The sequence below is a fragment of the Talpa europaea genome, assembly GCF_964194135.1.
Source record: "Talpa europaea genome assembly, chromosome: 6".
Lineage (NCBI taxonomy): Eukaryota > Metazoa > Chordata > Mammalia > Eulipotyphla > Talpidae > Talpa > Talpa europaea.
The window spans coordinates 131,947,706-131,975,072 of NC_140072.1; the positions used below are offsets into that span (position 1 = coordinate 131,947,706).

The 27,367-nt window shown below is 38.5% G+C and overlaps 1 protein-coding gene across 9 annotated transcripts in view; it reads left to right on the forward strand.

The window, feature by feature from the left end:
• PCCA (propionyl-CoA carboxylase subunit alpha) overlaps window positions 1-27,367 on the forward strand; it is a gene marked incomplete at both ends in the record, with an annotated part of 291,344 nt that overhangs the window by 23,663 nt on the left and 240,314 nt on the right. For 8 of the 9 annotated variants that reach the window (XM_084234735.1, XM_084234738.1, XM_084234736.1 and 5 more), the window contains 2 exons: window positions 24,351-24,464; window positions 26,291-26,344. The exons of the other annotated variant lie outside the window; for it this stretch is intronic. In XM_084234735.1, the coding sequence (XP_084090861.1) occupies window positions 24,351-24,464; window positions 26,291-26,344 (168 nt within the window). The remainder of the gene's footprint in view (window positions 1-24,350; window positions 24,465-26,290; window positions 26,345-27,367) is intronic. 9 annotated transcript variants of the gene reach the window in all.

Consider the following 27,367-nt stretch of genomic DNA (forward strand, 5'->3'; position numbering starts at 1 on the left):
AGAATACTGAGTTTGACCAGTACACTGGCAGGATTTACCTCTTAAAAGCAATTAATACAAGGGTTAAACTTGTTTTATATATATGCTGCTCGATTATTTTGATTATAGGTTTCTAACTTCTTTACTAATAATTAGTTTTAACTGTGATTATTTCAGTAATAGTTTATATTCCTCCCAAGATATTCACAAACTAATGAGAAAATTGTTACTTTAACCTATTTCTTGGTAAGACATTTATCAACCAAGAAATAGGTTAAAGTAACAATTTTCTAGACTTCTCTAGAAAAAAGTTTTGTTCAGTCACCATCAAGCTAGCAACAGGTGTAAAGCACACTTACCATCTTGTGCTGATTCTTGGTGTATTATTTAATGAGACATTTTCATGGATAAATTGAAAAAAAGTTTGGATTGCAGATAATCACTGTTTTTGTAAATAAATGCCAAGAGCAATCACTCACTTTTTTTTTCCTGTGTCAAAATATAATTAATTCATGCAGTGTTCTTAGGGGGATGACTGTTGGGATGAATAGGTAGAATTTAATTTATATCGTGACTTTTTCCTATATATTCATTTTGATTTATGTCCAGATTATAGAACAATCTTCTTCTGTAAGTTGTGGCCCCAAATAGCATGGCTAACTTGTCCCATTCTTTTTTTTTTTTTTAAAGATTTATTTATTTATGCATACAAGAGCTGGGTTACAGGCCAGAGATGCGAGGAGTGAGAGGATTCAGAGACAGAGTGGGGAGAAGAGCAGGCAGATCCACTGAAATACACTGCAGAGGGGAGCAGCAGGAGAGACAGGAGAGGTCTGCTGTGCCATGTAGCTGTCTGTCTGTCCGGTTATCGAACTTGTGCTGCAGTGGCCGAGAATTGCCTTATTGGTGCTTAACCCCTTGCGCCACCAGGGAGGCTCCCCCATTCTTATATTTCTAGCTTTTTATTCTGATTCGGAAGTAGACAGGCACTTTCCAAACTTTGAAAATGAAAGTTTCAAAAGAGTTGCTCTAAGTTTTGTTTTTTTCATTCACACCATTCATAAGGCAGAGGTGGTGATTTTATATTTTAAAAACTTCTACCTGCCTTTGGTTGCAAGTAGTAGTGATTATACCAGCAACTACAGGACATAATTTAGAATAAGATTTGCTAAGCCCCATAGTGGAGATAATGCTTGTCAGTCAACACTTCCTCTTAATGTGACCGATCTCTTTTTTTTTTTTTTTTTTTTAAGATTTATTTTATTTATACATACAAGAACTGGAGTCTAGGTCAGAGGTGTTGGGGGTGAAAGGATTCACCAGAGACAGAGTGGGGAACAGAACGGACATATTGACCAAAGTACACTCCTGAGGGGAGCAGTGGGCAAGACATGAGAGGTCTGCCTCGCCATGTGGGAATCTCCCTGCCCCGCCAGGGATCGAACTCCTCCTGCCAGGGATCGAACTCCTACCGCAGAGGCTGCGGATTGTTTCATAGTGCAGTGCTTAACCCCTTGCGCCACCAGGGAGGCCCAGTGACTTCTTAACGTACCACATCAAAAGGTTTGCAGTTTGGTTTGTTTTATGGTCATGCTAGGTTTGATTACTTGGCTGAGGTGACTTTTACTAGATCTAGATCTCTCCATTGTAGTGGCGCATTTCTCTCCTCTTTTTAAAGGGGTGAATCTGAATCCATTTGAATATTTCATCCCCCAACAACTTCTCATCTAACATTTTTGCATCCACTGATGAAAATTGCCTGACTTAGTCATTAATTTCATCTGTTGTCTTTGCTGTCTGTCCATCTACTTCTCCCTTTTCTATCTGCCTCTTTTTCATTTTGTCTTTTTTCTTATGTATTTGAGTCATTCTTTAATGTGGTTTGAGCAGACTTATTTTAAAGATTCTATCGTGCCATCATAGTATTTCAAATGTCCAGGTATTTATTTCTGTTGTTTGGATTGTTTTACTCATGTGTATTTGGTATCTTTGTTGTTGAATTGGGTTCTGAGTTGCAGATATGACCCACCTCTTGGTTGGGTGCTATATTTGTTTCTACACTCTCAGGGTGTCACTAATGTGAGACTATTTTTATATTAATTTCTTGGCATAAAGTTTGCTGAGTTATGAGAATAGCAGTGAAAACAAAAGGAAAGTTCTCTTGCTCTCTCTCTCCTCCCCTCCCTTACCCCCCTCCCTCCCTCTGTTGAATAGGCCCCTGTTTCTCATTTCCAGAAGGGACCTTTTCCTTTACTTTGAACCACAGCAGATAATAAGTATTTGTGTTCTTCCTGCTTAGTGGTTTGGTTCCTCCCCACCCCCTTTTCACAGAGGATATAATCTTTGAACAACCTGGCCTTATTTAAGTAGGGTGTTTTCCTTCTAATCTCTAATTTACACGTGATTCCTTTCTCTGTCTGAGATTTAAAACTTAGTCCTCTAGGCTGAGATTCCCACTTCCATGCTCCAAGATTAGCGGTGGTATCAGGGCGAGTGGATACTGTCTTGTGTTTAGCTTCCTCTTTGTTTTTGATCCCTGGGGATTACTTGTAAGTTTCTTGTAAATCAAGCTATTCATTTAAAGGATTTTTGTTTTATTTATTCTAGGATTTTAGATGCTTCTGGGAAGGGTTTGCAGGTTATCTAGTTGGCTTATTGGTTATTGTTGGATTGTCTTAAAATAATAGGGCATCCTATTCTTTGTTGAGGAAGTCTCCTGCTTTCTTTGAGAAGTAACGACTGATCTAGAGCAGTTTCAAAGTCAGACTTTACCCAGGAGAACAATTCATATATACTGATGGAGATTAGTGCAGCTGCTTCCCGGGGAGGAGGCCAGAGTCAACAAGCCGCGTAATGTACTCCAGTGTGTAATGCGCAAGGCAGGAGAGAGCAAAATGGGAGTCAGGCCTCTTATCGAGTCACGAATTGTCTCGTGTGCCATTCTTCAGGCCCTTATTATCTTTCTGAAGATTGATAGAGAATGGTTTATGATGGGAAGACAGTCCTAGTGCAAGATTGTATCCTGCTGGGATTTTGATAGGGATTGTGTTGTATCTGTAGATCAATTTAGGAAGTATTATTATCTCAACATTTTCAAGTCCTGTCCAAGAACATGCATATAATACTTGAAATTCCACCTATTTAGGTCACTTTAATTTCTTTCAACAATGTTTTGTAGTTTTCTGAGTATAGGCTTATACCTTTTTTTCATCCTAAGTATTTTAGTATTCTTTCTGGTGCTATTACATGTGTCATTATTTCCATTTTAATTATTTCCATTTTAATTATTTCCAAGTATATAGACATGTAGTTGATTTTTGTGTCATGAGTGTGTTATACAATTTTGCTCAACTTTTTTATTAGCTCTGATAGTTTTTTTTTTAAAGTAAGGTCCTGGACCTCCCCTGGTGGCGCAGTGGGTGAGCTCTGGGCTGCGAAGCTGCCCACAGCCTCTGTAGTGCCGGTTCGATCCCCGGCCGCTGGTGAGGGTCCCACATGGCTCAACAGACCTCTCCTGCCGCCCGCTGCTCCCCTCAGCAGTGTATTTTGTCGCTCTGCCTGTTCTGTTCCCGGCTCTGGCTCTGGTGAATACTCTCACCCTCCCGTACTTCTGACTGTACCCAGTGCTTCTATAAATAAATGAATAAAATCTTTAAAAAAAATTAAAAAAAAAAAGTAAGGTCCTTAAGAATTCTATTTAGAAGATCATGTTAACGAATGTGCAGTTTTAGTTTTATTTTCCATCTGGTTATTATTTATTTCATATTTTTACCTAACTTATTTTCAGAAAAGTATTGAATAGAAGTGATGAGAGCAGTCATCCTTGTTTGGTTCTTTAATCTTAGGGGGGAAGCATTCAGTATTTCCCAGTGAACTTTGATAGAGGCTCTGGAATTTTCATAAATTCCCATGATCTGACTGAGGAAGTACCCTATTTTCCTACTTTGTTTAGTGTTTTTATCATGAATGGGTGTTGGAAATTTTTTCAAATGCTTTTTTTGCTGCCTGTTGAGATGATGCTATCTTTTGGTCCTTTATTCTAATGATAGGATATATAAATTTTGGATGTTAAACCAGCCGTGCATTCCTGGCATAACACACACTTGATCATGCTATATAGTATATGCTGCTGGATTCAGTTTGCTAGTATGTTATTGAGATTGTTTAATATACATTTATGAGAGATACTGGTTTATTTTCTTTTCATGATTTATTATTAGTATAAGAGTGATCCTGGCTTCATAAGCTGCAAAGTGTTTCTATTATTTCCTTCATCTTCTTGCTCTGGTTTTAGTTTGCTCTTTTTTTTTTTTTTTTTTAAAGATTTATTTATTTTTATGCATACAAGAGCTGGGGTTCAGGCCAGAAGTGTGGGGGTGAGAGGATTCACCAGAGACAGAGTGGGGAGCAGAATAGGCAGATTGACCAAAGTACACTGTTGAGGGGAGCATCAGGTGAGTCAGGAGAGGTGTGCTGCGCCATGTGGGTTGCTCCCTGGCTGGCCAGGGATCGAACTTGTGCTGCAGAGGCTGCGGACTGCTTTATAGTGCGGTGCTTAACCCCTTGTGCCACCAGGGAGGCCCCTACCAGGTTTCTTTCTATTAATGAGTTCTAATTTCCTTCTGCTTTGGTTGGAGAATATGCTTTCTATTATTTCTATCCTTTAAAATTTCTTGATGACTTGTTTTCTCCCCTAGCATATGATCTATCCTGGAGAATGTTCCATGTAAACTTAAGACTATATATTCTGCTGTTGTTGGTTGGAGTGTTTTATTGCTTGGTTCTTAGTGATTGATATTCAGATCTTCTATATCCATGTTGATCCACTTGTTCTTCTATCAAAAGTCAGTTTAGCATGCTTCTCAGTCTTTTTACAACATTGTTTTGCTCAATTTATTAAATTGGTGACAAGTAATTATGTATGGATGTATAACTGCATGAAAGAACTTGAACGGGTAAGAAGTCACTGACAAAGTATAACCTACACATAGTAAGATGAACACAGTCTTGCCACAATAAATAAGTTATACCTCATAGGAACCATTCTCATGCAAGTCAGGATGAAAACTACATTATATAGTTAGGCAAGTGTTATAAAATGGTAGACAGGAAAGCAGAATTAAGTTTGTATTGAATTTCTCTTTGCATATAGGCAACCAAATAATTCTTTAGTAACAGTTTAAGAAATCTGTTATAGTTGGTATAAAATTATAAAGAAATCTATAGTTTCCCAATATATGTGAATAAAATAGAAAACACCAACTAAAAAATATAACCTCATAGAAGCAAGAAGAAGATAAAATACTTTGATATGAATTCAAAATGAAATGTTTAAGTCTTATCTGGGGGTCTTATTTTTGTATAGGAATTTTGAATATTGTGGAATGCTAGTTATTTCTAAAATTAACCTACATTTTTCTGTTGAATCCTAATAAATATAATTGGGGGGAATTCACAGAGGAGTAAATATGCAACAGTAATCTAGGAAAATTGAAGAGGAGATTATCTTAAAAGATACTATAATGTCTTCTAAAATGGAAATAATTAGAAATATTTCATAAAATTTTGGAGCCACAAGGGACAAGTTTGTGGAATAAATTATTAGATTATAGGCAGAGGGCTGATATGGGAGATTGTTTGTTGAAGAGGATTATATTGATTTAGAAGAACAGAGAGGTGGGATTTAGGGTTTTATGCCTCTAATCTAGCATGATTTTCCCAGAAAAGTTAAGATATATAAGGAATGAGAAGTGTTTAAGGGCTTCAGTGATTAGGATTTTCTAAATGGGAAATTGGGTCCTGTTTTTTTTTTTTTTTTTAGTTTGGTGAATAATGAGAACAAAGAATTTGAAAATTTAGTAATTGTTCTTGTGCTGCTTGAAAGTTAACTTTTAGATAACTTGTCATTTTTATGATTTTGCTTTCAATTAAAAAGACTAGTTAGTGTTCTTTTCATAGGAAATAGCAAAATATTGTTATATTTGGCTTTTTTTTTTTTTTTTTTTTTTGGTGGGACCCTCGCCGGTGGCTGGGGATCGAACTGGCACTGCAGAGGCTGCAGGCAGCCTCTCAACCCAGTGCTCAACCACTGCGCCAGCAGGGGAGGCCCATATTTGGCTTTTTAATGGGATTAAATGATTGTGTGCTTAAATTTTTGCCTATTTTTCAACTTTTACCTATATGTCCTATCTAGACCGTGAAACCGAATTTACTGAACTTTCATTGCTTTGTCTGTGTTCAGTTACATTGGATTTAAATAACAGATACCTGATATTTACTGCCTGAAAACCAAAACCTAAAATTGGGGATGTAGTCATTGTTACTCACATCTTGACCAGGCAGCCTGCTGTTTGAAGTATGTTTCCTGGCGAGTATTGTAGTCTTAGCCTTAGGATTCAGTAATGAGATTGAGAGGGCCTTCCTGTGAGCAATCTGGGGTGATTGACAGTAAGGTGAGGGGAATCATCACTTAGCATGCCTACCCTTGATAATATTACCCTGCTGTCTGGGGAGGTACTGAGGACAAATAGGACTTCGCAATGTCTATGTAATTAGTGGATGTTGGTTCCAGCTGAACAAACTAGAGGGTAATGATCAGGTAAATGGAGATGGAATACATTAATGTAGGCTAAGGTATAAAAGACCTTAGGGAAAAGCTTATCAAAATTTTATGGGGTTGTTCAAATGTCTTTATTTTACATCTCATATATATATTTATGTATATTTATCACCTGATATCTTTGTTAGAATAGCCTCAGTTTCCTTCCAGATGTACTCAGAGATGAAAGCAATTTGTAAGTAAAAGTCTCATTTATGTGATTACTTTTAGGATAGTTTTCAGTCTTTTTCTATTTGTAAAAGAGTTCAAGATCTTAAATATTAACAAAATCTGTTCATGAACTTGCAGTTAATATAACCACTGTTCTTCAGATAGGATGAAATGAGTAGAGTCAGATTTGTAAAATTTTTTTGAGGTGTTAACTGAAAAATCAGGCAACTTATTGTATATTTGCGTATAGTAGAGCTGGTATATTTAAATAACATTTTCTTAAATTGCTTTTCATCAGCCTAGACTATTTCATGATGATGACCGTTGTGGTCCTTGTTTCCCAGTTACTTTTAATTAGGTCAGGACCATGGTTAGTCATTGGAATTATGAGTTATGATTTTATAGGATTCATAATTCATTCTTGCAAAAAATACTTGTAGTTGTTGCTGTTCCCCAAGAAGTTTCCTTACCGGCAACGTTAAGGCCCATGACAATGTCTCAGATAGTTACTGAAATACATTTAACGGAAAGAAAGAAACTGGTTTCATTAATGTGACTTTGAATCTTGGAGTTCTGGTAATTAGGTAATTAAAGTGTTTTTTTAACGGTATGTTGGCTTTAACTTGCCATTGCTCACTGGTCTCATAAAACTTAGCTTTCAGTAACCATTTTGGATTAAGGTTACAACATATCTACCTATGCCAATTGAACACACTGTATTATAGTGAAGAACTAATGGGAAAAAGAAAACATTTAAGAGGTTTGGACTTTTTCTTCTCTCTTTGGCTTTTATTGTCTTTGCAAATGTATTTTGCAAAAACATTATACTATCAATTTAAAATGTCTTGATTATCTTTGGCTTGGCTAAATTACTTTCTCTATATTTTTGGATAAAATGGAATAGGATAGGATTCCTGGTAGGAATTTGTTCACATTAATATGGCTCATCAGGGACATTATATTTAATTGGAGATCCTGCAGAATAGTAGCAGGAGGCTGAAGAGAATTATTTAGCATTAGCAATGGCTCGTCTGGGAGTTGTGCACTAATCAAGGAGCTTGAGTGTTAGCAGTGGGGATGATGGGAATTATGACGATTATGACATGTAAGCATGTCTGTGCGAACTGGACAGGCAATGAGTTAATCAAGAAGTATATTAAATGGCTCCCATGCTGATTCATTATTATCTACCATAGTGCCTGTCAGGTTGTGTATTTAAAAAATACAATTATTGCTGAATTCAGTATGTATAAATTCAGCCTCCATTTTTGCTGTTCAATAAAATAACCTCAGATTACCTAATACATATGAAAATGGATAAATGTCAACCCCCTGACTGTGATTAGTGTATTAGGGCACAGTATTTCATTTTTTAAACACTTGAGAGTGAACCTTTAATTTCAAATTCACTTAAAAATTTGTTTGCTTTGCCCTTTTATATATTTTTGTTGTAAATACCCTGACTTATTTTCTATTACATAAAGGGTTTGGACTTAGAACCACTATTTTTATCTTTATTTTTTCAAAATGAAAAAAATAATTCCAGTGTTTCAGAAAGACATTAATATTTCACACATGAAATTGTGGACAAATCAAAGAAGTAATCATTTCCACCATCAAAATGCTCCAAAATCAGGGGGTGGGTGTGGTGGTGGTGGAAATCATCTTTGCTCTAGTGGGTGGTCTCTTTGTGCCAGGTAGACCCATTCTGTGCCCAGCATGGTTAGAGCCATCTGTCATGAAACTATCAGTTAGAAATGCTAGAAATGTACATATTTGGGGGAAATGGAACTAATAAATTGAATTCCTTTAAAAAATAAATTGAAATGCAACATAAATCCTTGAGCAAACCGGATTATAGCTATAGGCAAATTTATAGAGTTACTCTACAGATGAACACACAGTTTCTTTTTTTTTATTATTGTAAGCAGAACCAAATTTAATAAAGCTCTCTACCAAACTGTGACCTTCATGTATTAACTTAATTAAAGCAATATTATGGGTACTGTTCAAAGTGTTAACCTGTGGGTGGTGGTTGTTGAAATCCATTATCTATGAAGTCAGTATTAGTGGTCAGCTGCATTAGAAATAAAACTTTGCAACCAAGACCCTCCCTTGGGTGCTGTGAGCCCAGCAGGTTAAATTGTCGAAACCCGTCAAAGCTTCTTAAAAGACTGGTAGTTTGAGCCCCTGGAGCTAAAGGTAAAGCAATCATTGCAGCCAGGAAGGACTGTGACTTTATTTAACAGCAAGGCAAAAATTGCATTTCGACAGGAAAAACGGATTGCTATCAGTGTCTTCATATATGAATTTTATTCAAATGTGTTTGTGCACCTTGCTGCTTAGCTTTAACAAACATTCCAACTGCTTTTGATCTATGGAAAGTAAAAACTTTCCTGTATAAATGGAGAAGAGCGTCTCAAGACTGGTTAGAAATAAGAACTTTGTCCCTTAATACTAAAATTTTAATTAAGAGAGTGCAGTGAAATATTGAGAGTATAGCTCTTTATTTTAAAATTTCTGGTGAATTGAAGCATAGTTTGAAGAGGAGCATTATGTGCTAACATGTAATTAGTGCCTGGTATTATGGAAAAGAACCTAACTATGGATTTATTTTTCTTTAAGCATCTGTTTATGAAGAGTTAGAAGCTCTGTAGTCTCCCTGGAAAAACATACATTAATTAAGAGATTTGAAAACACAGATTACCATTATAATTATTCTTGACATTGTAGTATTTATGAGGTCGTGACTTATTGTCTGTTGTAGCCTTACTCAGGCCTTTTAGTGGCGGGAAAGATTACAGCGATAGGGCGTCCTAAGTAATAACTATAACTTGTTGAGTATCTATAGTATATTAGAAGTCAGAATAACTGTGTAAGGGAACTATTTTGTGATCATTTTAAGTTCAGAAAGCTGGAGCTTCTAGATATAAAATAGCTGTCAAAGATTGTTGAGCTAACATGGAGCCAGAGATCACATCAGTGGAAGTTGCGCTTTTCCATTGTGGCTTCCCATGTTCAGTGTATGGAAAAATCCCCTTCTTCCAAAGAAAGCGAAGTTTAGGGCGTTAGCTATCTCTTTAGGGAAGTAATAGCGCTGATACTTAATCCCTAGGTTACCAGGGAAGCCCTTAAGCGCAGGTATCTTCAGGAAGATATAAGACTGTCTCAAGGGGTTAAGTCTCAGCACTGTCAAAGTTTCAGCAGCCACTACAGCAGGAGCTCTATCCTGGACCAGGGAGCTGACCCACATGGCGCAGCGGACCTCTCCTGTCTCCCCTCTGCTTCCCAGCAGTGTATTTCGGTCAGTCTGCCTGTTCTGTTCCCCACTCTGTCTCTGGTGAATCCTCTCACCCCCCATACCTCTGGCCTGCACCCCAGCTCTTGTATGCATACATAAATAAATCTTTAAGAAAAAAAAGCGTAATTTATTACTTTGAAGTCTGGGTGTTTGTTAGTGCCTCTGGTGGGCCAGATGCAGTGCTTCCCCCTAGGATGAGGATAGTGACCAGCAGTGACATAATTTCTGCTCTCATGGCAATTAGGGCCCTGCGGCAGGGCAGTTATTGCTTGGTTCCTGACTTGTTTGTTATAGGATTAGTTATAAGGCACCTAATAGTGAGAGTTGCCTAATTAGTTCCAAGGACCTAATCTGCCTGTGAGCGATGCTCTGCTTATTGGGCTCCTGCTTGCAGGGCCAGGTCATGGTGATGGTGGATAGTCCAGCCAGTGCATTGACCCCGGTTAGGCCAGCTGCTTTATTTATTTATTTTTTTAAATTTTTTAAGAGGCATGTATTTTTATTTATGATTTTTATTTATTTGTTTTGTGTTGTTTTGTTTATACATGCACTGGGTACAGTCAGAAGCGTGGGAGGGTGAGAGAATTCATCAGAGCCAGAGCGGGGAGCAGAGCAGGCAGAAGGACTGAAGTACACTGCTGAGGGGAGCAGCGGGCGGCAGGAGAGGTCTGCACGCCATGTGGGACCCTCCTCCGGTGGCCGGGGAGCAGCCGGGGATCGAACCGGCGCCGCAGAGGCCGCGGGGAGCTTTGCAACCCAGCGCTCAACCTCTGCTAGGCCAGCTGCTTTAGCTACTTGCTGCCTCTCAGTGGTCACAATAGCAACTGTAGTTGGAGTAGTAGAGGGAAGAGACAAGCAGGTTTATTTTATTTTATTTTTTTTGCATGGAAGAATTGGGGTATAGGCCAGAGGTGCAGGAGGTGAGAGGATTCACCAGAGACAGAGTGGGTGGCAGAACAGGTGGATCTACTGAAGAACACTGCTGAGGGGAGTAGCAGGAGACAAGAGAGGTCTGCTGGGCCATGTGGGTCAGCTCCCTGGCTGGGATCGAACTCAGGCTGGCCACAGCAGTAATAGCACTGAGACTTACATCTCTAGGTTACCAAGGAAGACCTCAAGCAGGTATCTTCAGGAAGATATAAGACTGTCTCAAGAAAGAGGATGGCAATAATGAATTTTTAGCTGATGCCTTCATCTGAGTTGGAGCAATTAAGGAAGAGAGACTGCAGCTCAAATACCTCAGATATATACCTGTTACCATCAGTCATACAGTTACTCACTATGTGTTATGGAGCATTGTCTAGATGCTGGGAGTGAGACATGGCTTGCCCACTGGAGAATTTGTATCTTGGGACATAGGGCGGGAACCTCGTCTTTCTGTGTGTGAGACTGTTAAGTCCAGATAAACTACTTGTAAATAGTATTTTAAAAGTCTTATTTTATAAACAATCATGTTAGTTTAGTTTTCAAGTCCATAATATACTCCCCAAATGGATATTAGGTATTTCAGTAAAGGGGAATTTATAATTAAATATAGCAAAGTATCTTAAGTGAACTATTCCAATTAAATCTTATAGGTCCCTAAGTGACACTGATGACATTCAACTGGGATGTTCTACACAAGGTAGAGCAGTTTCAAAACTAAACAAACATTTGTGAGGAGTTGCTTATAATTTTCCTCTCAATAAGGAATGTGTCCCCATATATTTTGGACTTTATTGTTTTTCCTAAATCTGTTTTTTAGGAGCAGTTTTAGGTTCACAGCAAAATTAAGAGATAGGTCCAGAGATTTCCCATATGCCTCCTGTATCCATACATGTACAATATCCCCTACTGCCAGCATCCCCTATCAGAGTGGTGTGTTCAGCTGATGAACCTACATTGACACATCATAATAACCTAAAGACCATGGTTTATGTTCGGGTTCACGCTTGGTGTTGTGCATTCTATAGTTTTCAGTAAATGTGTAATGACCCATGTCCAGCATCATAGTATCCAGAGTATTTTCACTTCCCTAACAATCCTCTGTGCTCTGCCTGTTCAGCTTTTCCCACCTCCTCACCCCCACACACTGACAAACACCCCTCGTTTTACTGTTTCCATAATTTTGCCTTTTTCAGGATGTGACATAATTGGAATCATACAGTATGTACTCTTTCTAGCGTGGTTTCTTTTACTTAGTGACTTGTATTTAAGGTTCCTCCATGTATTTTCATGGCTTGCTAACTCATTTCTTTTAAGCGCTGAATAATATTCCATTGTCTGGATGTACCAGTTTATTCATTCACCTACTGAAGAACATCTTGGTTGCCTCCGAGTTTTGGCAATTGTGAATATGAATAAAACTGCTGTAATACCTGAGTGCAGGTTTCTATGTGGACTTGTTTTCACTTCCTTTGGATAAATACCAAGGAGTATAATGTTAGTTTTGTAAGACACTGTCAGTCTTTCTTTCAAAGTGGCTGTACCATTTTGCATTTCCAGAAATAATGAATGAGAGTTCCTATTGCTACACAAATCTTGTCACTTATTAAAAAGGCTTTCTTTGCTCTCCGTTACATTGTCTTTGCTCCTTTGTCAAAGATCAGTTGATTGTATTTATGGGGGTTTACTTCTGGTGCTTCAGTTCTGTTCCACTGATGATGTATTTTCTTATTCTTATTTTCTTACTCAACTTGACATTGAGTAGTGTCAGTCCTTTTACTTTGTTCTTCTCCTTCAATATTATATTGGTTATTGTGGATCTTCTGTCTCTCTAATAAATTTTAGAATAAATTGTTTAGAGAAAACAACTTGCTACGATTTTGATTGTGTCAAATTTATAAATTTCCATGTCCATCTTATCCATGGACATGGAATATCCATTTATTCTTCACATCAGAGTTTTATAATTTTCCTATATAGATCCTATGTGATCTATGGTGATGTCCCCTCTTGCATTTCTCATAATAGTAATTTGTGTTCCTTCCCTCTTTTTTTTTTAAAAAAGATTTATTTATGCATACAAAAACTGAGGTACAAGCCAGAGGTGTGTGGGGGGGTGAGAGGATTCACCAGAGACAGAGTGGGGAACAGAAGAGGCAGATTCGCTGAAATACATTGCTGAGGGGAGCAGCAGGTGAGACAGGAGAGGTCTGCTGTGCCATGTGGGTAGCTCCCTGGTCAGCTCGGGATCGAACTCGTTCTGCAGAGAGAGGCTGCGGATAGCTTCACAGTGCTGTGCTTAACCCCTTGTGCCATCAGGGAGGCCCTTCCCTCTCTTTTTTTCTCCTTGCTTGAGGTATATCAATTTTATTGATCTTTTCAAGGAATCAGCTTTTAATTTCACAGACTTTCTCTAGCGATTTCCTATTTTCAATGTAATTGATTTCTGATTCATGCTTTTCATATGCTTACTTTTAATTTATTTTGTTCTTTTTGTGGTTCCTTGGGTAGAAACTTAGATTATTGGTGTTAGATCTTTCAATTTTTTCTAATATATATGCATTTGATGTTATAAATTTCTCTCTAGCCATTGTTTTCACTGTATCCCACAATTTTTCAGTTTTAATTTAGTTCAAACTATTTTGAAATTTCTCTTGTGAGTTCTGCTTTGACCCCCTGTTATTTAGAAGTGTGTTTCTTAATCTCCATGTATTTTGGGATTTTCTCTTATTGCTTTCCAATTAATTTTATTGTGCACTGAGATCAGACAATTGTATGATTTCTATTCTTTAAATTTGTTAAGGTGTCTTTTAATGCCCACTGTGATCTCTCTTGTGAATGTTTCATGTAAGTTTGGGAAGAATGTGTGTTCTATTGTTGTTGAATGAAGTAGCTCATAGATGTTAATTATATTGTTTGATGTGTTGTTGAGTTTAACTCTGTCCTTACCGATATTCTGCCTGCTGGATCTGTCCATTCCTAGAGGATGAGTGTTTAAGTCTCCTTCTGTGAGTGCAGATTGACCTGTTCCTCCTTGCTTCTCTGTTTGGGTTTTATTGTTTTTTGTTTTTGACATCTCCACACCATTTTCTTTTCTTTTTTTAATATTATTTTTATTTATTCATGCATACAAGAGCTGGGGTATAGGCCAGAGATGCAGGGGGTGGAGGGTGAGAGGATTCACCAGAGACAAAGCGGGGAACAGAACAGGCAGACTGACTGAAATACACTGCTGAGGGGAACAGCGGGTGAGACATGAGAGGTCTGCTTTGCCATGTGGGTTTCTCTCTGGCCAGTCAGGGATCGAACTCATGCTGCAGAGGCTGCCGATTGCTTCATAGTGCAGCACTTAACCCCTTACACCACCAGGGAGGCCCATATCCATACCATTTTCCCTGATGAAACTTTTATTGTTGTGTAGAAGGGTTGTAGGCCAGAGGTACAGGGGTGGGGGACAGTGAGAGGATTCACCAGGGACAGAGTGAGGAGCAGAACAGGCGGACTGACTGAAGTACACTGCTAAGGGGTAGCAGGCCGGATATGGGAGAGGTCTGCTGTGCCATGTGGGTTAGCTCCCTGGCTGGGGATTGAACTCAGGCCACAGAGGTGACAGTGTGATAGCGCTGAGACTTAACCTCTAAGGCACCAGGGAGGCCCTTCTCTGCTAATCTTTGCCTAATGTAGTTTGATGGCTTTGTTGTTAGGCACATACACATTACAGATTATGTCTTCTATTAGAATTGTCTTTATCGTTATATAGTGGCTTTCTTTATCTCTAATAACTTTCCTTGCTCTGTCAATTAGTACAGCTATTCTTTATTTTGATTGGCATTAATATGGTATATCTTTCTCCTTTCATTTACTTTTTTCAAATATATTTCTTACATCATTTTTCATTTTTACACAATGTATGCATTTTCATCTTGGTTATATTACCCATACAATTGCACTCCCTTATTTTGACCCCAGTCCCTCCTCTCCCCGTGCCCCCCCCCCCTTTCGTAGTGTGTCTCTGGTTTATAGTTGTTGATTTTTATTTTTTCTTTATTATAGTTATTCTTTTTCCTGGCCCCTTATTTAGGTTTTCTAAACTACTATGAGTGAGACCATCCGGTATTTTTCTTTTTCTTTCTGGCTTATTTTGCTTTTAATCTATATGTATCTTTGTATTTAAAGTGGTTAATGGTAGACAACAGAGCCAACAATGGGTGGGTCATATCTTTTGATTCACTCTGACAATTTCTGTTTTAATTGGTACATTTAAACTGTTGACATTCAAATGATTATTGGTATATTTGGATTAATATCAATCATATTTGCTTGTTTTCTATTTGTTGCCCTTGTTCTGTGTTCCTGTCTTTGTCATTCACTCCTTTTCTGCCTTTCGTGGTTTTAATTGAGCATTTTACGTCTCCATTTTTCTCTCCTTTCTAAATATTTCAGTTATACTTCATTTTCTAGTTGTTGTCTAGAGTGGCCAAAGTACACTTATAATGAATCCAAGTCCAGCAATTTCAAATAATGTGGTATCTCTTCACAGGTAGTGAGTACCTTACAATAAAATAATTCAAATATTCCCCTCTCATCCCTTGTGTAATTGCTGTCATTTCATTTTATGTAAACATACGTAAGTATATATATTAAAAATATGTGGCCAAATGAAGAGGTACATAGGGCAAAGTCTGGAAGGATCTGTTGATAGGAGCTTCTGTCTCGCGGAGTTAGGGTGTGCCATCGTCCTGGCATCTGGATGTGTTCACCAACCCAGAAGGTCTACTGGTTAGAGTTTTTATAGAGGAATCATTAAGTGGGGTGGTTGATTGAATCATTGACTATTGGGGATTGACTTAGTCTGCAGTTCCTCCCCTCCCATGAGGTCAGAGAATGGGCTGAAACCCTCTATAATCATGTCTTGATCTTTCTGGTGACCAGCCCCCATCTTGAAGCTATCTAGGGGCCACCAGCCACCTCATTAGCACACAAAAAGACATTCTTATCACTCCTGGAGATTCCAAGGGTATTAGAGCTCTTATGTCAGGAACTGAGGCCAAAGACCAAATATTAGAACAAAAGCTGCTCCTAGCACCTCTATCTATCAGGAAATTACAAAGGTGTCAGGAACCAGGATCAGAGACCAAATATGTATTTCTTCTTATGTCACAAAGGAAAAAACAATGGGAACTTACCCACCCTTTTGGGACCACAGTTTCATTGATTGGAAAAGAATGTTACTTCTTTCATTGTTTGGTTCCTGGAAGGTCCCATTTCTGCCACTGTTGCTATAGCTATGGAATTATGTGAGGACTGGGGCATAAAGGTATGGAATTAAAAAAAAAACCCAAACAACAGGGGAGGTTTTTGTGGTATTCTAAGTGTTAAAGGCTTCCTTTTGTGTTTCTTGACTCAGAAATATATTCTATTTCCTGGAGTTCTGTTTGCTGCTCAGAGTTTGCTCTGGGTATCAGGTGTTGTTGGCCCGACAGAGGGTTCAGGGAGGAAAGGAAAATGCTAAAACTCACCAGTGATTTACTGTAACTTGAATTCTGTTCTTCCACCTTTTGCTGCTGTTTGCTTTTCAGAGTTGGTGAATAGTTGATTCATATCTTCTGTTCCAGTTTCATTGCTCCATCCAGTTAGCTGGACAGTAGCCGGGAAGCATGCTACTCCATTTGCCCCAAAATTTGAATGGCAAATGGATTTTCTTCATCACTTAAAAACAAATGTGAGAAGGCATTTGATATAATCGCATGGGTGTTTGTGTGCTGTGTAGTTTGCGCTATACCCTACATTACAGGAAAAGCTTAAATAGGTAACATTAGAGGAAAAGAGAAGAGACGTTTCATTGCTGACAGCGGCTTGTTGGGCATAGCATGCAGTTGGTGGGGGAAGAGAGCGTGTTTCCAGCTCCTGCTTGCAGTGGCCCAAATGCGCAACCTCTAGCAAACATTTGTTCATATGAACATCCTTTTATTTTTGTAGGAGATATGCATCAAGAACCTCTGACTTCCTTGTCAAAGCCCAAACTCCTTACATTCAAGATTCCTTTTAAGCTGGTTCCTTCCAGATTGTCATTCTCTTCACTGGCTTCTCTTGTCAGCACTTCCTTATTCCCCTCGATTTCACAGGCCTCCGGCATGCCGGTGATTTACATTGTGTTCTTTGCTGGTAGTTTCCATCTTTCTTTTCTCCAGTTATTAGAAATCCAGTTTTAAACTCCACCCAATTCTTTTTGAAACCATTTTTCTAAAAAGATTTATTTATTTATGCATACAACAGCTGGGGTACAGGCCAGAGATGTGGTGGGTGAGCGGATTCACCAGAGACAGAGTGGGGAACAGAACAGGCAGATTGACTGAAACACACTGCTGAGGGGAGCAGTGGGCGAATCAGGAGAGGTCTGCTGTGCCATGTGGGTAGCTCCCTGGCCAGGGATCAAATTCGCGCTGCAGAGGCTGTGAACAGCTTCACAGCGCTGCGCTCAACCCCTTGTGCCACCAGGGAGACCTGAAACCATTTTCTATATGAACAACTTGCTCACATTCTTATTTATTCCTTTTAGTTGCAATCGGTATAGCCTGCTATCCATTGTATTGTATCGAACTCGTAGAGAGGAGGGAACTGATTTATCTTCTCTTTTTTCCAAACCATATCAGATCACATGTGATAAATATTGGAATGAGTCAGGGAAGGGAGATGGAAGCATTCAGGGTTTCTTTAATAGTGAAGGGATATGATGACAGCAACACAGAGTAGTTGAATTAGATGAGCGTAGAAAGCAGAGACCAAGGCTATATAAATGGAATTAAGAGCAAATGTTTTTTTTTCTTTTTTTTTAAATTTAAATATTTTATATAATTCTTACATCTTTTTTCATCTTTGCACAATGTATGCATTTTCATTTTGGTTATATTCCCCATACGATTGCACCCCCCCCTTATTTTGACTCTAGTCCTTCCTTTCCCCGCCCCTCCCGCCCCTCCTGTAGTGTGTCTTTGGTTTATCGTTGCTTGTTAATTTTGATTTTTACTTTGTATTGATTAGTCTTTTTCCTGGTCCCTTATTTAAGTTTTCGAAATTCCTGCTATGAGTGAGACCATCTGGTACTTTTCTTTTTCTTTCTGACTTAATTCGCTGAGCATGATCCCTTCTAGCTCCATCCATGTTGCTGCAAATTGCATGTGTTTATCTTTTTTTGATTGCTGAGTAATATTCCGTGGTGTATATATATGTACCACATCTTCTTGATCCAGTCATCTATTTTTGGGCATTTGGGTTGTTTCCATAGCTTAGCTATTGTAAATAGTGCTGCTATAAATATAGGGGTACAGGTGCCCTTTGGAATTACTGTTTCTGTATCATTTGGGTAAATACCTAGGAATGGAATTGCTGGATCATATGGAAGCTCTATGTCAAGAAATCTCCACACAGCTCTCCATAGTAGCTGGACCAGTTTGCACTCCCACCAGCAGTGCAGGAGAGTTCCTTTTTCTCTACAACCTTGCCAACATTTGTTGTTGCTAGTTTTTTTAATATGTGCCATTCTCACTGGTGTAAGATGGTATCTCATGGTAGTTTTGATTTCCATTTTCCTGATTACAAGTGATGTTGAACATTTTTTCATATGCCTGTTGGCCATTTGCATTTCTTCTTCAGAGAAGTTTCTTTTTAGCTTTTCTGCCCATTTTTTGACTGGATTATTTTCTTTGTTTTTGTCGAGTTTCATCAGCTCTTTGTAGATTTTTGTGATCAGTCCTTTATCATTAGTGTTGTGTGCAAAAATGTTCTCCCAGCCGATGGGGTTTCTCTTTGTTTTTGTTATTGTCTCTTTTGCTGTGCAGAAGCTCTTTAATTTGATGTAGTCCCAGCTGTTTATCTTTGTCTTCACTATCACTGCTGGGAGCAAATGTTTTTAGGGAAAATGTTGTGATCACTTTGGTTTTGAAAGTAAAACTCAGATCATTTTCCTGATATTTTTATTATATATAGTTTTTGTTTCACTGGGACAGATTCTTTTTTTTTCTCTGGATCTTTTCTACTTTGCCTGCTTTGTTGTCCAGATGTTGCTCTTCCTTAGAGTCTACACAGAGGAAGCATGTCGACAGCTGGTCTTTCCTGAGCCCATCAGATAGTGGATTTGGAGAAAAGTAGATTTTGAAATAAATGACAAGTAACTTGTAGCTCTGTATTAAACCATTTGTTGCTATTTTTCCCTCCCTTGTTGCTGCTGCCAGGTTGGGGACCTTTTTACTGCTGCCTTTACAGTCCGTTCTGTTGCAAATCTACTTCTAAACAGGAAAGAATGAATTTATCCTAAAGTCCCTGAGATGAAATGAGCCTTCCTATAGGCTAGAATTTGTGCCCTGTGCTTCTGCACAGCTGGCAAACTCAAGGGAAGTTATGCACGCTTGGGTTTTGAGCTCATGTTGCCCCCCCAGAGCCTGGCAGAGTGGACCCCTTTCCCTGTAGGAGGCAGTCCCCCAGGAAATGGGCTTTGCTTCACCTCAGCAGGCAGCTGGATCTCCCCTGATCACAGAGAGAGGTCTTTCCCCCATGCAGACTCTTCCACTTACGTTGTACTTCAATGCCAAGAAAAGTAGTAGGTCAGAGATCTTCTTGGTCTCAGTCCTGAGACCCTTTATTGGTTTTTCTGAATGTGGTTTTCATAGTCTTTAGATGAAGCCCCCAAAGAAGCACTTCTCAGCTTTCAGTTCTGTTTCTGGTGACTGAACCTGTCATGGGACTGCTGGTGGGTTCTAGGAATGGCAAACTCACTTTGGATCTGTAACTGTTGAGGGTAGTTTCTAAGTTTGGCATAGAGGGTTGTAATAGCAAAGCAGGAGGGTAGACGATGGGTTTGATGTTCGGCAATCAGCATCATCCTACTTCTTTTTCCCCTGTAATTTTAATTTGAAAATTTACATTCATTATAACAGGAAAAATAGAGTAAAGTCACTAATTCTACCATTAAAAGTAATTGTAAGTGAGTCATGGAATAAAAGTGAATGCAATTTTCACGACTTAAAAGATTATTGACAGGGATCAAATTGTCTTTCTGGATTGTGCTGGTAGTCTACTGACATTTGTATGTCTCTTTAGACACTGTATGAAATAGAAGGCTTTCTTTGGTGATATGTGCCTTTTAAGAAAAGAGGATTTTATTTGGTGGTTTGGAAATTTTTTTTTTTGTACTTCAAATTAAGGTTGAGTTGATGCAATTAACTTTCCTTTCATCACTTTTCAGCCTTGAAGGGTCATTTTCCCTTGTTGGTAGTGGCAGAGAATGTGGTTAGAGATGGAAGATTCTGTGAGGATTGCTCTTAGACAGGGAATACATCTCTTCTGTATTATGTCCTGGTGGGTGTAGCCAGTGTTTTGTTCACAGTGAAGAATATCACAGGGTAAAAAGTAGGTATTCAAAGTCATGATAAATAGTCCCCACATGACTGTAGATCTTATTGAGCGATAGGCTTCAAAACAGTCTCCCAGCATGAAAGTCTTCAGAGCTGCTTGTCCTCCATCTCTTTCCAGTCTGCACTAGTTTGGAAGGCATTTAAAAGCTTTCACTCATCTGCTCTAGTCTACTTTTTAACACTGAGGACAATCTGTTTGATAGGACAGCGATCAAATACAGTAGTACCTTTTTAGCATATCTTAGGCCTCTCGTGGGCTAATATGAAATTTCCCATTAACTGAAGTTTTAAATTCAGGCATAATTTTGAATAAATTTATCTGCCTACCTACCAACCTATCTACTTACCTACAAACATTTGCATTCATTTGAAAAAAGTCAATAAGATTTTTTTTTAGTCCTGTAAGTTGAAAAACACACCCTTTGTTCTGCTGGATCATTGCTTGGAAAAGAATAGATTCAAGTATTTCTTCTCCATTTAAAGGACAAAAATTTCAAAATATAAAACCAAACGCTTGAGGAGAAAACCAATAATCCTCTTTAAAAACCTTGATTGAGGGCCTCCCTGGTGGCACAGGCAGTTGAGCGCAGCGCTGTGAAGCTGTCCGCACCTCTGCAGTGCCAGATCGATTCCTGCTGGCCGCAGAGCAACCCACATGGCGCGGCAGACCTCTCCTGTCTCACCTGCTGCTCCCCTCAGCAGTGTATTTCGTCAGTCTGCCTGTTCTGTTCCCCACTCTGTCTCTGGTGAATCCTCTCACCCTTGCTCGCATCTGGCCTGTACCCGGTTCTTGTATAAATAAACAAATCTTTAAAAAAAAAAAGTTATCCTCTAGCTCAAGACCAGAATTTAAAAAAAAAAATAAAGACCTTCATTGAAAATTTTCCTATTGGAGAAATTTATGAAGACTGAATGTTTTACTTCTAGTACATACAATTTTTTATTTTTCTTTTGAAACTTATAGTCAGCTCTAGTCAGTTGATTACCTCAAATTAAAGTTTCCATGATCTGTTTTCTTTTTACTACTGAACTATATAAAAAAGGAATTTGTACTTTTCAAGATGTTAAAATATTTGAAGCATAAATGCATCCGGTCATTGTGGGCAATGCTAAGTCATCCTTCAGAAGTCTCTGCATTGCTTGAATACTGTTTGCTTTGTATCATTGAGCCTAACTAAGAAAGCACATCATGCCTTCAGAACAACAGTAAACAAAAAAAGTGAAACTGAATTTCAGGGCTGTTTTGAACTATCCTCAGGGTAGTTCTCTCTCCTTGGGACTAAGGAAGCAGAGAATTTTTGGTTTTCAAATGGCTTGGCTCAACATTTTTTGCTGTTACTGGATGGTGGGTTTGTTGAGCTCTGATATATCCTTCTATGCCCAAGTAAGGTTTATTTTTGAGAAAGGAAAGAAACCAACCAGTCCTTTAGAAACAGCACATGTCTTGCTTTTCTTTGCAAAGTGCATAAGCAGTTTTGACTGCTCTTGATGTATAATTGATTTGAATGTTTATTTTGAAAAACATGAGTCATCTACTGAAATGTTAGGCTCTGAGCTGGATTCTCAGTGAGGACTTACTGTTGGGATTCTCTTTTTACTTTTTGATGCATCTTGATTATAGAAATTCTGGACATATAGCTATACACATATGTATGTGTTGGTATATCCCTTTAGTTTCTTTCCCTGTTCAACCTTCAGTGGCCATATTATTTGGCAAAGATTGGAAAAGATTTAACTTGGGTTTAGTTAGACTTGTACCTTGAAAACAATGATTCAACAAATGAGGGTTATTAAATAATTTGCCATCCAGGCTTTTTTTTTTTTAAGATTTATTTATACAAGAACTGGGGTACAGGCCAGATGCGCGGGAGGGAGAGAGGATTCATCAGAGACAGAGCGGGGAACAGAACAGGCAGACTGACTGAAATACACTGCTGAGGGGAGCAGTGGGCAAGAGGTCTGCTGTGTCATGTGGGATTCTCGCCGGCTGGCCGGGATTAAACCTGAGCTGCAGAGGCTGAGGACAGCTTCACAGTGCAGCGCTCAACTGCCTGCACCACCAGGGAGGCCCCATCCAGGCATTTTTATGAGTCAGCAAAACAGTGTGCTGGGGGGGCGGTTAAAGGAAAAAAAAATTAAGGCACAGTTTCTGCCTTCTAGAACCTTGTGGTCTGGTGGAGGGGAAATGTATCAATTGTACCATATAATCTATAAAGCCCTCTAAATGCAACTGCTGGGGAGGTTGCAGTTGGAGGGCAGAATATGTACCAAGTGCTTTCACAGTCCAGATTAAAGTGGATTCATCTGAAGCTGAGTGCTTGGGAAAGACCAGTGGTAGCAGGGAGACTTCAAGGGCATCTTTCATGATAGGTAGTAAGTGAGGGAAATAAACATGCAGAGAGAATGTGGCTGAACCTGGCTGATGCATTGTCTTGAAAAAATTAAGGATTCAATTTTTTATAGGAAAAAAAGCCAATCACAGTTACAACAGCACAACAACAAAATTGTTAGTGATGGAGTGGAAATGGGCAGAAGCGTGGAGGAGGGGGCAAAGAGGAGCTATTTGAGGTTGGAAAGTAGCAAGGCAGGGAGCCACAAGAAAGCCTTGCCTGGGACATGGGACATTTAGGTCTCTGTGAGCTGGGCTGCAATGCTTGCAGTGGGCATTATTAGTGTAATTACAGAGTGTGTACCTGAGCATTTTATATTAAGATATTGACCAGTAAATCCCTTGTGCAGATATCTTTTACTTTTCAAAACACAAAGTTTTACTCAACTGGAAAATATTCATTGAATTGATAAAGAGAAAGCTGAGCTTTCTAAGTGACTGCTTTCTTAACTTTTTTTTTTTTTTTGGTAGATCTCATTTAAAACAAAGTACTTGGGGGGCGCAGAATGGTCTGTGGTGGTGGAGTATGGGTGAGCTGATGGTGGGTGCACTGTGGCGGTGTTACTTAATGGGGGTACCCCAATGTTACCTCAGTTAAAAATATGGAAATAAATAAAAGTAAATAAAACAGTGTTTAAAAATTACTTTGCAGCTTGAGAATATAACTTAGCATTACTCAAAAATATTTGCTACCTTGGACTTTTTTTTGAGGGGGTCATTTATTGCATGTATACACACACATGCACCCCAGTTTTCATGTCTGCCTTGTAGAAAATAAATTTAAATTGGGATTTCCTTAAATGGGAAAGCCATTTCAAAAATACATGGACCCCTTCTTCATTTCAAAAGAATAGATTTCTTTTAGAACTAAACAACTTATTCTCTTTGATATTGAATGCCTAGCCTTATTAAGCAAGAATATATTTAAATCATTGTAGAGTGGTAGTCATCTATACCTGCGTTTTGAGTAGATTTAGAACTTAATGCACGCATCAGATCTTTTAGGAATAGAAGTAAAATGGACGAGGATCAAATGTGTGAGCGTATTTAAATGATTTTCAAGATTTTCTGGTTCATGTGTAGAGATACTAAACTCTTTAGTTCTGGGCTTTAATTTGTGCCTGGTGCTGACCTGATGCTGTGCAGGGACACTCACTGCATCCCTTCATTCACTCCCTCTAATTATCCCCACTTCCTGGGGCGCTTGCTTAGAACTGAGCATGAGTGCTTGTTATTAAAATATTGGGCTCTCCTGGCTACATGTAACAGGGTAGTTTTTGATATAAGATTTAGGTATCTAGAGGAACCAAATAGGAAGCTGAGGTTGTTGACCGATTTTACTTAATCAAATTGGTAGGAAATTATTTGGTTAGATAGTGGAATAGGCTATACATGAAATCATGGTTAATATAGTCCCTGTACTTAATTGTTACATTGCTATTTTTAGTGCACATTCAAGAGAAACAAGCTTCTATAAATGTTATGTAAAAGCTCAGTTGTGCAGTTTTGTGGGGATTTGCAGGAGATGGTAGTTCTTTTTGCTGGAGCATCTGTTAATGCAGAGATTTGTCTCTTCAGGTTCACGTGAAAATGGCGGACGAGGCTGTCTGTGTTGGCCCAGCTCCCACCAGTAAAAGCTACCTCAACATGGATGCCATCATGGAAGCCATTAAGCAAACCAGGGCCCAAGCTGTGAGTCTGAATGAACCTATCTGCTGCAGCTGCTTCATATGTAGCGAGCAGAAAGCCAGAGTTTGTATTTAAAAAAAAAAATAAGAAAGAATGATTGAAAATGCTGTTGCAGTTAGTTCATGGCACATGAGTTAAATGTGGCCGAATTCGCTACTGGAAATCAAAGGCTTTGCAGCATCTGGCAGTGTTGGTCTGATCCTGCAGGTGGCTGTTGGATTCAGCTTTCACACCAGGGAGCAGTTTCAGTTCATTTCCAAATTTGCTGGGGGAAAAAAAAAAAAGAAATCCCAATTAGTTTTGAGTATTAACCCTTTCAGTGTAATAGGAGCATTAAAAGAAATCTGTGTTATAAACAGAATCCCGAAGTCCCCGACTTACATTCTATTTTAATCATTTAAAATATATATACATCTATTTACATAACAAAACTGTTATCTTCTGTGATGCAATTGGTAATTATTTCAGTGTGATAATGTCAGGAGAAGATGGAGGAGAGAGCAGTGTTTCTCCCCACCCCCAATTCCGTTTGAATGGAGTAGAATCCCAGGAAAACACTGGTTTCTGACATCAGGAATAGTGTTTTGTCATTGTTGTGGGTCTTTTTTTTATATATATCAGAGAACTAATTACATCTAATGTTAAAAACTATGCAGAGTTATCTCTAAAATTGGATGGAGGCAGCCGGCACCAGCAATTAGCCTGGAGTGCTTCAATTAGTGCTCACAGTCCTTTTGAAAGAAATGTTTTAGTAAGATGCATGTTTAAATAAAAAAGTGAATTCATGAACCCATATTATAGATGTTTACAGTTTATTAGCAGAGTTAATGAAGTTACAACTCTGTTAACCTTTTAACTGTGGCTTGTCAGAACACAACTCTTCAGTTGAATGTTTATGTAAAATGAAATTGGCGACTTGAAACTCTTCTGTGATGTAGGAGGTTAACTTAGGGTGTACCATACTCATAAAGCTCAGCTCAGCCTTGAGAAATCTTGGGTATGTAATAACTTGGAGAGGATGATATTGACTCCCTCAGAAATTTGGCTTTCCTTGGAGCAGACTGACTGCTTATTAAAAAGCTCCTCAATGCTGACTGATAAGAGAGTGGCTGAATTTATGTTTAATCAGTGTGGTTGAGTCAAGAAATTGCTGGACAAGACCAGGATGGTAGAATTTAGCTTGTAGCAACAGAGACCTGTGAGAGGGCATAGCACACTTTGTTTGTGAATGACTGAGTTTGGGGAGGAGGATTTGAAGGGTAGATACTAGAAGAAAAAAATACTGATAATATTCAGAATACAAAGAAAAAGTAAAGCCGAACCTTCAGTTTAATTAGATTTGACAGAAACTGCTCATTGGATAGTGGCTGAGCAGCATAGCAGTGACCTTAGGAATGAAATGTTAGAAGCTAGAAGCTTCTAGAAGCTGGGGTTTGGGAAAGTTGCAGTGCCTGGAATGGTGAAGAAAGGGGAATTTTAGAATTTTTCATCCCTCTTGGCAAAGGTTTCCTTTAACAAAATCTTTTGCATCCCCCCCACCCCCCAACTGTTACAAAATTCTCCAAACTTGTGGCCAAAGTTAGCCTCAGAAAATGTAAATGTTTGAGCTGTGTTGAACAGCCTATGTGGGTGGGGGAAAGGGTGGGTGGGAGGATGAGCTGATGACAGCTGGAGGAAGGTGGTGGAGAGCAAATAGGCAGTGTCTGTGCGCAGGAATGTGTGTTAGAGCTGATCAGCACAAACAATGTGCATTAACCCACTTTATGTATTGCTTTTCAAGGTTTTGCCGTATAATAAAATTGAAAGTGCTTTTTGTTTTCGTTTCTAAGGTCCATCCAGGTTATGGATTCCTTTCAGAAAACAAAGAATTTGCCAAGTGTTTGGTAAGTTTGTAACGTACCAGGAACTGTTAAATTCTCTTTCAGAAAGCCATATGCTGGTGTGACTTTTGTAAATGTGAGTAGTGTTGAATTATAGGATTGTAATTGGCCCAATAATTTTTTAAAAATAATTTGTGGAGAGTGAAGAGCTTTTATCCTATAATCTAAGTCTTGAGTAGAATTGGGAACGTTACAGAATCACCATTATACCAAATGAATGATTAACTCATTCATTAAATATTTCACTGTGAAGCATGGAATTTAAAGCCAGAGTAAGGTTCTATTTTTTCCCCCTTTCACTACATAATGTGGCATTCAAGATCAAATCTTACCAACCCCTGTGTTTTAGAAAAAGGTTTGTAAAAATCATCTGCGTATCCTCTTGATTTCCCCATGCTGGTTAGGCAAATTAACCTGTTTACTACTCAACTGATTTTCCAGGTGTATTTACAACTACATTCTAGAGATTTTAGGTACTAAATCTAAATACTAAAATATGATTAAAATTTAGGTACTAAAATATGATTAAAATTTTCTTAATTGAGGTGATGTTTTACTGATGTAGTGTTACAACACTGTCAGACTTGGAGGTATCAGTTCACATTTTAGATGTGTGTCACCACGCCACACCCACCACCAGAGCACCCATAATCCTCCACTACAGTCCTTTGCGCTCTCCCCCTGCTTTACTCCCCACTCTCCCCTTCTCTAAAATATGATTTTGAATAGTTTGTGAATTTTTTGTTTATTAGATAAGTTATCCCTGGTATTAAATTATCTTAATTTATTACTCTGTCATTATCCTTTGTATCTGTAGCATATTTGTATTTTGTTCTTTCATGACTTCAAAATAATTTCGTAGATGAAATTTCTACTTAACATCCATAAATACAGTGTGGAGTAATTCTTTCTTTTTTTTAAAGATTTATTTATTTATTCATTCATTCATTCATTTATTTATTTATTTATTTATACGAGCACAGGGTACAGTCAGAAGTGCGGGAGGGTGAGAGAATTCACCAGAGC